Source organism: Nerophis ophidion, linkage group LG10, assembly GCF_033978795.1.
Source record: "Nerophis ophidion isolate RoL-2023_Sa linkage group LG10, RoL_Noph_v1.0, whole genome shotgun sequence".
NCBI lineage: Eukaryota > Metazoa > Chordata > Actinopteri > Syngnathiformes > Syngnathidae > Nerophis > Nerophis ophidion.
In genome coordinates, this window is record NC_084620.1 from 49,249,545 (window position 1) to 49,264,189 (window position 14,645).

Here is a 14,645-nt window from a genome sequence, read left to right on the forward strand (position 1 = left end):
ACACTATTATGTTAGATCCACTATGGACTGGACTCTCACACTATTATCTTAGATCCACTATGAACTGGACACTCACTATTATGTTAGATCCACTATGGACTGGACTCTCACTATTATGTTAGATCCACTATGGACTTGACTCTCACTATTATGTTAGATCCACTATGGACTGGACTCTCACTATTATGTTAGATCCACTATGGACTGGACTCTCACCATTATGTTAGATCCACTATGGACTGGACTCTCACTATTATGTTAGATCCACTATGGACTTGACTCTCACTATTATGTTAGATCCACTATGGACTGGACTCTCACTATTATGTTAGATCCACTATGGACTGGACTCGCTTACTATTATGTTAAATCCACTATGGATTGAACTCTCACACTATTATGTTAGACCCACTATGGAGTGGACTCTCACACTATTATCTTAGATCCACTGTGGACTGGACTCTCACACAATTATGTTAGATCCACTATGGACTGGACTCTCACAAAATTATGTTAGATCCACTATGGACTGGACTCTCACTAATATGTTAGATCCACTATGGACTGAACTCTCACACTATTATGTTAGACCCACTATGGACTGGACTCTCACACTATTATCTTAGATCCACTATGGACTGGACTCTCACACTATTATATTAGATCCACTATGGACTGGACTCTCACTATTATGTTAGATCCACTATGGACTTGACTCTCACTAATATGTTAGATCCACTATGGACTGAACTCTCACACTATTATGTTAGAACCACTATGGACTGGACTCTCACAATATTATCTTAGATCCACTATGGACTGGACTCCCACACTATTATGTTAGACCCACTATGGACTGGACTCTCACTATTATGTTAGATCCACTATGGACTGGACTATCACACAATTATGTTAGATCCACTATGGACTGGACTCTCACACAATTATGTTAGATCCACATAGGACTGGACTCTCACTAATATGTTAGATCCACTATGGACTGGACTCTCACTAATATGTTAGATCCACTATGGACTGGACTCTAACTATTATTTTAGATCCACTATGGACTGGACTCTCACACTATTATGTTAGATCCACTATGGACTGGACTCTCACACTATTATGTTAGATCCGCTATGGACTGGCCTCTCACAGTTATATTAGATCCACTATGGACTGGACTCTCACACTATTATGTTAGATCCACTACGGACTGGACTCTCACTATTATGTTAGATCCACTATGGACTTGACTCTCAGACTATTATGTTAGATCCACTATGGACTTGACTCTCACACTATTATGTTAAAACCACTATGGATTGGACTCCCACACTATTATGTTAGACCCACTATGGACTGGACTCTCACTATTATGTTAGATCCACTATGGACTGGACTCTCACACAATTATGTTAGATCCACTATGGACTGGACTCTCACACAATTATGTTAGATCCACTATGGACTGGACTCTCACACAATTATGTTAGATCCACTATGGACTGGACTCTCACTAATATGTTAGATCCACTATGGACTGGCCTCTCACACTGTTATATTAGAACCACTATGGACTGGACTCTCATACTATTATATTAGATCCACTATGGACTGGACTCTCACACTGTTATATTAGATCCACTATGGACTGGACTCTCATACTATTATATTAGATCCACTATGGACTGGACCCTCACACTATAATGTTAGATCCACTATGGACTCGACCCTCACACTATGTTAGATCCACTATGGACTGGACTCTCACTATTATGTTAGATCCACTATGGACTTGACTCTCACACTCTTATGTTAGAGCCACTATGGACTTGACTCTCACTATTATGTTTGATCCACTATGGACTTGACTCTCACACTATTATGTTAGAACCACTATGGACTGGACTCTCACACTATTATCTTAGATCCACTATGGACTGGACTCCCACACTATTATGTTAGACCCACTATGGACTGGACTCTCACTATTATGTTAGATCCACTATGGACTGGACTCTCACACAATTATGTTAGATCCACTATGGACTGGACTCTCACACAATTATGTTAGATCCACTATGGACTGGACTCTCACTAATATGTTAGATCCACTATGGACTGGACTCTAACTATTATTTTAGATCCACTATGGACTGGACTCTAACTATTATGTTAGATCCACTATGGACTGGACTCTAACTATTATGTTAGATCCACTATGGACTGGCCTCTCACACAATTATGTTAGATCCACTATGGACTGGACTCTCACACAATTATGTTAGATCCACTATGGACTGGACTCTCACACAATTATGTTAGATCCACTATGGACTGGACTCTCACTAATATGTTAGATCCACTATGGACTGGACTAACTATTATTTTAGATCCACTATGGACTGGACTCTCACACTATTATGGTAGATCCACTATGGACTGGACTCTCACACTATTATTTTAGATCCTACATCTTTGGTCCTCTCCAAGGTTTCTCATAGTCATTCACATTGACGTCCCACTGGGGTGATTTTTTCCTTGCCCTTATTTGGGCCCTGAACCGAGGGTGTCTTTGAGACACTTGTGGTTTAGGGCTATACAAATAAACATTGATTGAGTGATTGATTGATTGAAAAACACTGACCTAGACTATTAATAATCGGCATGGGCCCTGAAGAAACCACATCAGAGGTAATCCAGAATCCAACTCTTACTAACCTGTGTGTTCCCACCGCTGACGTAAAGCACGGTGGGGTTATTGGCTCTGGTGATCAGGCGGCCCATCTCGATGTGGCCAATACAGTGGTTGACCCCCAGGAGGGGTTTCCCCCACAATTGGGCCACCGTGCGGGCCACCAGCGCCACGGTCACCAGGGGGGCACCCATGCCAGGACCTGAGAGGGACAGGAATCAGCAAACCTTGCACTTGAAAATGTCACCTGCCACATTCTCATCCATGTTGGAGCATAAAGGTTGTGAATGTTCATATTTTAACAAGCCATTCAGTTTATGTTTACATGTTTCAATCCTAGCAGTTATGACACCTGTACACTTCACTTTCAAACATGTCAAACTAGGGTTGTACGGTATGGTATCGCGGTACTAATGAATCAAAAACGGTACTATACTCTGTTTGAAAAGTACCAGTTCGTCATATTTTTATTTATTTTTTTTTACAGGCATGACGGCGCATCCTCGTCACGTCATGACATTGTTGGTTTTACGAGCAGAGAGAGGAGCATGTTCGGCAGCGCACACACACAGAGTACTTACAAGCAGGTACATTGTGTAGACAGAAAAGGGAGAACGGATGCATTTTGGCCAAAAAACTGACGATAAAGGTGAATTTATAACACTGAGACGCCCCAAATCACCAAAAAATTATTCCCGGACGCGGCCACCGCTGCTGCTCACTGCTCCCCTCACCTCCCAGGGGGGGACCAAGGGAGAGGACCAAATGCAGAGGACAAATTTCACCACACCTAATGTGTGTGTGACAATAATTGGTACTTTAACTTTAAGACATGGCTACCTAGTTAGCAGCTAATGTCCATCCGCAATCGGCAGTGTTTTAGCTACTTCTGAATCGCTAATCATTGTTTCCATGGCGACAAAGTAAGTTTCTTACAGCTAGCGTTATCACTGGAGGATGAGGAATAGCTAAACATGCCTCACTACACACCGTAGGAGGATACAATAGTTCACCGGTGTCACAATGTAAACAAATGCCATGGGTGGATCTACACCTGACATCCACTATCGTGATACCAAGTGCAGGAGCGTATCGCGTCGATACTACTATGATTACATCGGTATTTTTTATCGTCACAAAATCTTTTTAAATTCATATTATATTTATAAACTCGGGAAATACTTCCCTGGACACATGAGAACTTAAAGTATGACCAATGTATGATCCTGTAACTACCTGGTATCGGATCGATAACTAAATGTGTGGTATCATCCAAAACTATTGTAAAGTATCAAAGAAGAGAAGAATAAGCGACTATTACATTTGAACAGAAGTGTAGATCGAACATGTTAAGACAGAAAATAAGCAGATATTAACAGTAAACAAACAGGTAGATTAATAATTATTTTTTTACAGTTTGTTCTTCACAATGTTGACAAAATAATAGAATGATAATTTACACAATATGTAGTCATACCCATCAATCTATCCATTTTCTATCACTTATTCCCTTTTGGGGTCGCGGGGGGCGCTGGCACCTATCTGAGCTACATTTGGGCGGAAGGTGGGTACACCCTGGACAAGTCGCCACCTCATCGCAGGGCCAACACAGAATGTAGTCATACCAAACACTATAAAAATGGGAGCCATTACCTCCCTGATTGGCACTCAGGCCTGGAATTAGGGGATAAATCATCAAAAATGACTCCTGGGCGTGGCCACCACTGCTGCTCACTGCTCCCCTCACCTCCCAGGGGGTGATCAAGGGTGATGAGTCAAATGCAGAGGATCATTTCGCCACACCTAGTGTGTGTGTGTGTGTGTGTGTGTGTGTGTGTGTGTTTGTGTGTGTGTGTGTGTGACTATCATTGGCACTTTAACTTTAACTTAATGCATACCTCAGCAGACTAGTTAGGAGTCTTTTTTTTTTCTTTCTACTAAAAGACAAGCTGTCTAGTATGTTCACTATTTTATTTAAGAACTAATTAACAATAATAAACACATGTTCAATGTAGGCTCAGATGTTTTTGTTAAAATAAAGCAAAAAATTTCATTTTTTTGTGGTCCCCTTTATTTAGAAAAATATCGAATTACATTTTAGTACCGGTACCAAAATATTGGTATCAGGACAACACTACGTTCCAATTGTTTGCTCTTTTTACTGTTGTTTTACACAGACATGTTATTGTTTGGAAAAAAATACACAACAGCAGACACAGTGGGTAAATTTGCAAAAAAGTATCGGTATTAGACTGCATTTCCCTCGGTATCGGATTGGAAAGACAATCAGTGGTATCGCACGAGCCGAACATTTTTGGTGAATCGGTCGAGAAATGAGACACAAACACGTCGGGAATGAAGACAATGAACATGCTTGGCCCTCAGCATCAAGGGGTTGGGATTGGGGGTTAAATCACCAAAAATAATTCCCGGGCGCGGCCACCGCTGCTGCTCACTGCTCCCCTCACCTCCCAGGGGGTGATCAAGGATGATGAGTCAAATGCAGAGAAAATTTTCATCACACCTAGAGTGTGTGTGTGTGTGTGTGTGTATGTGTGTGTGAGTGAGACAATCATGGGTACTTTAACTTAATGCATACCTCAGCAGACTAGTTAGGAGTCTTTTTTTTCTTTCTACTAAAAGACAAGTTGTCTAGTATGTTCACTATTTTATTTAAGGACTAAATAACAATAACAAACATGTTCAATGTAGGCTCATATTTTTTTGTTAAAATAAAGCAAATAATGTCATTTTTTGTGGTCCCCTTTATTTACAAAAATATCGAAATACATTTTAGTACCGGTACCAAAATATTAGTATCAGAACAACACTACGTTCCGATTGTTTGCTCTATTTACTGTTGTTTCACACTGACATGTTATTGGTTGGAAAAAAAATACACAACAGCAAACACGTTGATTAATTTGCAAAAAAGTATTGGTATTAGATTGCATATCCCTCGGTATCGGATCAGAAAGACAATCAGTGGTGTCGAACGAGCCGAACATTTTGATGAATCGGTCGAGAAATGAAGGGCCTCACGGTGGAGGAGGGGTTAGTGTGTCTGCCTCACAATACGAAGTTCCTGAATAGTCCTGGGTTCAATCCCGGGCTCGGGAGTTTGCATGTCCTCCCCGTGAATGCGTGGGTTCCCTCCGGGTACTCCGGCTTCCTCCCACCTCCAAAAACATGCACCTGGGGATAGGTTGACTGGCAACACTAAACTGGCCCCAGCGTGTGAATGTGAGTGTGAATGTTGTCTGTCTATCTGTGTTGGCCCTGCGATGAGGTTGCGACTTGTCCAGGGTGTACGCCGCCTTCTGCCCGACTGTAGCTGAGCTAGGCACCAGCGACCCCAAAGGGAATAAGCGGTAGAAAATGGATGGATGGATGGTCGAGAAATGAGACACAAAAACGTCACATTTCGGTGTAGGTATAATTAGCGGTTCCTCTGCTGGCGAAGCAAAGTACTGCGCTCCTTTTAGCCTCAAACTCAGGGGTCTCAGACATGTGGTCCGCGGGTCATTTGCGGCCCACGAGACGTTATTTTGTGGCCCTCTCCTCGATGTGAAAATGTTATGTTAGCGCGGCCCGCGAGTTTTATATTAATGGTGCTTGACAGCGTCATGCTTGCCAACCCTCCTGATTTTTCCGGGAGACTCACGAATTTCAGGGCATCCTTTCCCTCAAATTTCTTTTGATCTATTACCCAAATTTCATCGTTCATAGGGTTCCGTAATGGCTGCCTTTAGCGCCCTCTACAACCTGTGCAAACAGCGTGCCAGCCAGGTCATATGTTGTATCTGGCTTTTGAACATACACGTATGTGACTGCAAGGCATACTTGGTCAACAGCCATACAGGTCACAATGAAGGTGGCCATATAAACAACTTTAACACTGAATGAATGAATGGGTTTATTTTGAGCCATGCAAACAAAACAAGAGAGTGACATAAAATACAAAAGAAATATATAGATACATTATTTTTACACCTACATTGAAAACATTACATGTGCCTAATCTTTTGTAGATGTCAAGATTGGCTCAAAAGGGAGTGGGAAGAAGTAAACTTATTAGGTCCCACCCATATACATATACAATATATATATACAATATATAATACAATAATATATATAATATAATTCAATTCAGTGGTTGCTGCTATATATATTGTCTATATAAAATACATTTAAATTCACACACACTTACATATACATATGTACACACACATATACACACACACATATATACAATTTATATATATATATACATATATATATACATATACATATATATATATATACATATATACACATACACACACACAATCACATACATACACACATGCATATACCCAAAATACACACATATCCATCACACACACACACACACACACACACACACACACACACACACACACACACACACACACACACTCACACTCACACTCACACTCACACTCACACTCACACTCACACTCACACTCACACTCACACTCACACTCACACTCACACTCACACTCACACTCACACTCACACCCACCTATATAAATACAATATATATAATAGTATATATAATACACACTTTTGTCTAAACATTATTAACAGTTTATGGTGCTTATGGGAACAAGATTTAATTTTGACTGTGATATTAGTGGTTAATAGTGGATCTGTGGCTGTGGAGCTACTGCCCCTGATCAACAGGACCTGAGGACCACTCTTGCTATGTGTCCTATGCTGTGCATTAAAAGAGACGAGGGGAGCCCCCTGCCAGAGGAGTTATCCACGAACATAAGATCCCCCACTCGCCTGCCCTGTACTCCAGATAGTGTACTTATTCTGTGTCCTATGCTGTGCATTAAAAGAGACGAGGGGAGCCCCCTGTCGACGTGTGAACTCCAAACAGGAAGTGACATCCACGCACAGACACACACACACTGTTACAAATATGCGGCACACTGTGAAACCACACCAAACAGGAATGACAAACATATTCTGCAGACACACGTGTGTCTGCAGAAGCCTCATACAACATGTGGCTCGCTCGTCACGCTGTTTGTATGACATGAAGGTGGACGCGAAGACATGTTGTAGAGGACATTGAAAGGCAGTGCTATCACGGCACGCCTTAAATATTGTTGCCCAGTCGAAAATCGGGACAAATTAGAGAGAATGGTTGCCCTGGGAGATTGTCGGGACGTGCATTGAAATTTGGTAGTCTCCCGGAAAAATCGGGAAGGTTGGCAAGTATGTTGCTAGGGCGGGAAAGCCATTCAAAGAAGGTAAATTCATTGTTTAAGAAATATTTTCTTGCGGCCCAGCCTCACCCAGTTTCTGCACCCAGTGGCCCCCAGGTAAATTGAGTTTGAGACCCCTGCTCAAACTGCTTCGTTATGAGGATAACGATGGCGAATATTTTTGTGGTCTCCTTTATTTAGAAAAGTATCGAAATACATTTTCGTAACGGTATCAAAATATTGGTACAGAGAAAACCTTACGCCAAACCAACATTTACCTTTGGTGTAGGCCACGCAGTCTATGTCTGAGGGCTTCAGTCCCGCTTGCTCCAACGCCTCCTTCAAGACAGTCAGGACAACGGAGCGGTGATGTCTGGCCGTGTCACGTGGTAAGAAGCCTAGTCAAGTGGGAAAGCATTTTGTCAGCAACTCCAAGTTAAAAAAACAATTAGGCTGTAGTAAGTGGTTTAGGGAAGGAGGAAGGAAGGAAGTTAAATATTAAATACATTTTTTTCCCTGCTCATTTGCCATAGGTCATAAAAAAATATTAATAATCATCAATATCGAGCGATATAAAGGACTTGAATCGTGATACAGCCCAGCCCTGTCAGTATTAGTGATGGTTAGTGTAACTTGCCTTGACCAGGAGGGGTGATGTATGTCCGCCGAGGGTTGGAGAGCACTTGGCCATCCCGGATGATGCCAATGCCAATCTTGTTGGCACTGCCCTCGAACCCAATCACCACAGTCATCGCAGCTATAAGACAAATGGCAGTCTGTGCCAAGAACTCTCAAATAAATTGGAATATGTCTTTTTTAAACAAAGACAGTATGTTCCACAACAACCAAACACTTTCGGATTTTAGTAAATCAAAACATTAGCGAGCTCGGCAGCTGTTGTGTTAGCAATGCTACCTCAGTAGAAGCATTTAAGTCCCATCTTAAAACTCATTTGTATACTCTAGCCTTTAGATAGACCCCCTTTTAGACCAGTTGATCTGCCGTCTCTTTTCTGCTCTGCCCCGCCCTCTCTGGCGTTGGGGGGTTATTAGGTGACCACAGATGACGCGCTAGCTGTTCAAAGTCAGGACCCGGGGTGGAACACTCATCTGTGCATCAGTTGATGACATCTCTGGGTTGCTGACCTGTCTTCACTTAAGATGATCTCCTACTGGCCCCACTATGGACTGGACTCTCACACTACTAACTAGATCCAATATGGACTGGACTCTCACATTGTTAACTAGATCCAATATGGACTGGACTCTTACATTGTTAACTAGATCCCCTATGGACTGGGCTCTCACAATATTATGTTAGATCCACTATGGACTGGACTCTCACAATATTATGTTAGATCCACTATGGACTGGACTCTCACAATATGATGCGAGACCCACTATGGCATGGGTGTAAAACTCTGGCCCGCCGTGTAATTTCATTTGGCCCTTGAGGTAATATCAAATTAAGATTAGAGCTGGCCCGCTGGTATCATACAGGGGCGGTGCGGCTGTAACGACGCATTTGCCAACCCTCACGATTTACCCGAGAGACTCCCGAATTTCACTGCCCCTCCCGAAAATCTCCCAGGGCAACAATTCTTCCGAATTTCTCCCAATTTCCACCCGGACAACAATATTGGGGGCGTGCCTCGAAGGCACTGCCTTTAGCATCCTCTACAACCTGTTGTCACGTCCGCTTTTCCGCCATACAAACAACGTGCCGGCCCAGTCACATAATATCTGCGGCTTTAACACACACGAATGAATGCAACGCATACTTGGTCAACAGCCATACAGGTCACACTGAGGGTGGCCGTATAAACGACTTTAACACTGTTACAAATATGCGCCACACTGTGAAGCCACACCAAACAAGAATGACCAACACGTTTCGGTAGAACATTTGCACCGTAACACACGTAATACATAGAACTCCTTGCGGCATTAACTCTTTCTGGACGCCACAATAGACACCCCCGCTACCACCAAACCCGGCCCCCCCAATATTTATTTAAATTATATTTGATATGCCATTGATATATATATAGCCCTAAATCACTAGTGTCTCAAAGGGCTGCACAAACCACCACGGCATCCTCGGTAGGCCCACATAAGGGCAAGGAAAACTCACACCCAGTGGGACATCGGTGACAATAATGACCCAGTGGGACGTCGGTGACAATGATGACTATGAGAACCTTAGAGAGGAGGAAAGCAATGGATGTCGAGCGGGTCTAACATGATACTGTAAAAGTTCAATCCACAATGGATCCAACACAGTCGCGAGAGTCCAGTCCAAAGCGGATCCAACACAGCAGCGAGAGTCCCGTTCACAGCGGAGCCAGCAGGAAACCATCCCAAGCGGAGGCGGATCAGCATCGCAGAGATGTCCCCAGCCGATACACAGGCAAGCAGTACATGGCCACCGGATCGGACCGGACCCCCTCCACAAGGGAGAGTGGGACATAGAAGAAAAAGAAAAGAAACGGCAGATCAACTGGTCTAAAAAGGGAGTCTATTTAAAGGCTAGAGTATACAAATGAGTTTTAAGGTGAGACTTAAATGCTTCTACTGAGGTGGCATCTCGAACTGTTACCGGGAGGGCATTCCAGAGTACTGGAGCCCGAACGGAAAACGCTCTATAGCCCGCAGACTTTTTTTGGGCTTGGGGAATCACTAACAAGCCAGAGTCCTTTGAACGCAGATTTCTTGCCGGGACATATGGTGCAATACAATCGGCAAGATAGGATGGAGCTAGACCGTGTAGTATTTTATACGTAAGTAGTAAAACCTTAAAGTCACATCTTAAAGCCAGTGCAGGTGAGCCAGTACAGGCGTAATGTGATCAAACTTTCTTGTTCTTGTCAAAAGTCTAGCAACCGCATTTTGTACCAACTGTAATCTTTTAATGCTAGACATGGGGAGACCCGAAAATAATACGTTACAGTAGTCGAGGCGAGACGTAACAAACGCATCTATTATTGATAGGTTGATTGGCAACACTAAATTGGCCCTAGTGTGTGAATGTGAGTGTGAATGTTTTCTGTCTATCTGTGTTGGCCCTGTGACGAGGTGGCGACTTGTCCAGGGTGTACCCTGCCTTCCGCCCGAACGCAGCTGAAGTTGGCTCCAGCGACCCCAGAAGGGATAAGCGGTAGGAAATGGATGGATGGATAATTTGAAACTCGACTTGGCATGTCACTATAAAGTTATATAAGCCTTGCTTGTTCAATATTAAATGCAAAACTTGTTTGGGTCCCTCTTAGAAGGTTAATTTGTTCAACCTTGGCCCGCGGCTTTGTTCCGTTTGAAATTTTGGCCCACTCTGTGTTTGAGTTTGACACCCCTGCACTATGGGCTGGACTCTCACACTATTATGTTAGATCCACTATGGCAGAGGTCGGCAACCCGCGGCTCTGGAGCGGCATGCGGCTCTTTAGCGCCGCCCTAGTGGCTCTCTGGAGCTTTTTAAAAAATATATGAAAAATGGAAATGATGAGGGGAAAAAACATATTTTTTGTTTTAATATGGTTTCTGCAGGAGTACAAACAAGACACAGACCTCCCTAATTACTATAAAGCACACTATTTATATTAAACATGCTTCAATGATTCGAGTATTTGGCGAGCGCTGTTTTGTCCTACTAATTTTGGCGGTCCTTGAACTCACCGCTTTAGTTTACATGTATAACTTTCTCCGACTTTCTAAGACGTGTTTTATGCCACTTCTTTTTCTGTCTCATTTTGTCCACCAAACTTATAACGTTGTGCGAGAATGCACAAAGGTGAGTTTTGTTGATGTTATTGACTTATGTGTAGTGTGCTAATCAGACATATTTGGTCACGGCTTACCCACAAGCTAAGCGATGCTAACATGCTATTTAGGCTAACTATATGTACATATTGCATCATTATGCCTCATTTGTAGCTATATTTGAGCTCATGTAGTTTCCTTTAAGTCCTCATTATTTAATTTACATCTCATGACACACTATCTGTATGTAATATGGCTTTGAATTTTTAGCGGCTCCAGACGGATTTGTTTTTGTATTTTATGTCCAATATGGCTCTTTCAACATTTTGGGTTGCCGACCCCTGCACTATGGACTGGACTCTCACTATTATGTTAGATCTACTACGGACTGGACTATCACACTATTATGTTAGATCCACTATGGACTGGACTCTCACACTATTATGGCTCTTTCAACATTTTGGGTTGCCGACCCCTGCACTATGGACTGGACTCTCACTATTATGTTAGATCTACTACGGACTGGACTATCACACTATTATGTTAGATCCACAATGGACTGGACTCTCACTATTATGTTAGATCTACTATGGACTTGGCTATCACACTAATATGTTAGATCCACTATGGACAGGACTCTCACACTATTATGTTAGATCCACTATGGACTGGACTCTCACACTATTATGTTAGATCCACTATGGACTGGACTCTCACAATATTATGTTAGATCCATTATGGACTGGACTCTCACACTATTAACTAGATCCACAATGGACTGGACTTTCACACTATTAACTATATCCAATATGGGCTGGACTCTCACATTATTAACTAGAGCCACTATGGACTGGACTTTCACATTATTAACTAGATCCACTATGGAATGGACTCTCACACTATTAACTAGATCCACTATGGACTGGACTCTCACACAATTAACTAGATCGATTATGGACTGGACTCTCACACTATTAACTAGATCCTCTATGGAATGGACTCTCACACTATTAACAAAATCCATTATGGATTGGACTCTCACGTTATTAACTAGATCCACTATGTACTGGACTCTCTCACTAATAACTAGATCCACTATGGACTGGACTCCCACACTATTAACTAGATTCACAATGGACTACACTCTCACACTATTAACTAGATCCACTATGGACTGGACTCTCACACCATTAATTAGATCCACTATGGACTGGACTTTCAAGTTATTATCTAGATCCATTATCGAATGGACTCTCACACTATTAACTAGATCCACTATGGACTGGACTCTCACACTATCAACTAGCTCTACTATGGACTAGACTCTCACACTATTAACTAGATCCACTATGGATTTGACTCTCACACTATTATGTTAGATCCACTATGGACTGGACTTTCACACTATTAACTAGAGCCACTATGGACTGGACTTTCACACTATTAACTAGATCCACTATGGACTGGACTCTCAAGTTATTATCTAAATCCATTATCGACTGGACTCTCACACAATTAACTAGATCCACTATGGACTGGACTCTCACACTATGAACTAGATCCACTATGGACTGAACTCTCACGTTATTATCTAGAACCATTATGGACTGGACTCTCACACTATTAACTAGATCCACTCAATATCCATTGCACCAGTCACCCAGGAGGTTGGGGGGATCCCCACATCTGCGGTCCCCTCCAAGGTTTCTCATCGTGTCCCATTGGGTCGAGTTTTATCCTTGCCCTTAAGTGGGATCTGAGCCGAGGATGTCGTCGTGGCTTGGGAGCCCTTTGAGACACTCTTGATTTAGGGCTATATAAGTAACCTTTGATTGATGGAACTTTGAATACAAGCGAGTGACCACCGGCTGTGATTAATCATGATTAATCCAAATTCTAAAATGTTATCAATCTGATTTTTTTAAAACTAATAATAATTTTAACAACTGTCGTCCAACGTGTTTGGTTCTACAAATCTGCGAGATGGACTAGAAATTAAAAAGCAATTGAACTATCCATCCATTTCCTACCGCTTGTCTCTTTCGGGGTCGCTGGAACCTATATGTGTTTTTACATTTGAGGAAAACAAAACAATAGCGAGCTAAGCAGCTATTATGTTAGCAACACACTTCATTGCACGCGACATAATATGACAACTCCATGAGAAATTATAGTCTTATTTATGTTAATTTCATATAAAAACTTACATTATATCCAACTATTTCACTTCCTCGACAGTCAACTCCGCCATGCGAAGCAACAAGGACCACAACATCGGGCGCCGATTAATTGCCTTAATCGACGCACTCAAATGTCTGACAACCTCACACGAATCCACACAAATATTTACTCCACAGTACCTCTTATGACTTAACTCATGTATTCATAATAACTATTGTGTTAATATTTTTTAAGCTAGGGCGGTATAATTTGGTCATTTCTTTCAGGCTTAGACGAGGACGCCAAACCTGGAAAACGTATGCATCGAACGCTACCGCCTACAGGCGCTGACGAGATGCAGGGCCGCCATCTTGGAGTGGTGATCCACTCCACTCAATGTAATTTATTTGGCAGGATGTAATGAACTGTCAGTGCATTTAATTAATCTTACCTCACTGAATACCACTCATTTTCACGCGTGATTTTTGTCACACGTGTAGCTATTATAAAGGAGACATGCTTTTTATTCATAGTTTGCTTAACAGTAATATAATATTCTTATATGATATACATCTGAGATCAAAACTGGGAATATAATCCTTGAGGAGGGGGAAAAAACAGTCAGCTATATTTAAGTTGAAGAAACAATACGATTAGGATATATATATGTATATATATATATATGTATATATATATATGTATATATATATATATATATATATATATATATATATATATATATATATATATATATATATATATATATATATATGCGTATATCCTACGTAAACGATG

At 41.8% G+C, this 14,645-nt stretch overlaps 1 protein-coding gene across 6 annotated transcripts in view; it reads right to left on the bottom strand.

Moving 5' to 3' along the window:
- osgep (O-sialoglycoprotein endopeptidase) overlaps positions 1 to 14,645 on the bottom strand; it is a 45,542-nt gene that overhangs the window by 29,334 nt on the left and 1,563 nt on the right. For 3 of the 6 annotated variants that reach the window (XM_061914001.1, XM_061914000.1, XM_061914002.1), the window contains exons 1-4: positions 13,898 to 14,132; positions 8,573 to 8,692; positions 8,214 to 8,333; positions 2,725 to 2,900 (exon numbers count right to left, since the gene is read on the bottom strand). In XM_061914001.1, coding sequence (XP_061769985.1) covers positions 2,725 to 2,900; positions 8,214 to 8,333; positions 8,573 to 8,687 — 411 coding nt within the window. In that variant the 5' untranslated portion in view covers positions 8,688 to 8,692; positions 13,898 to 14,132. Of the gene's footprint in view, positions 1 to 2,724; positions 2,901 to 8,213; positions 8,334 to 8,572; positions 8,712 to 13,897; positions 14,136 to 14,645 lie in introns of those variants that run through there. The other 3 variants (XM_061914003.1, XM_061913999.1, XM_061914005.1) reach the window with 3 other exon arrangements.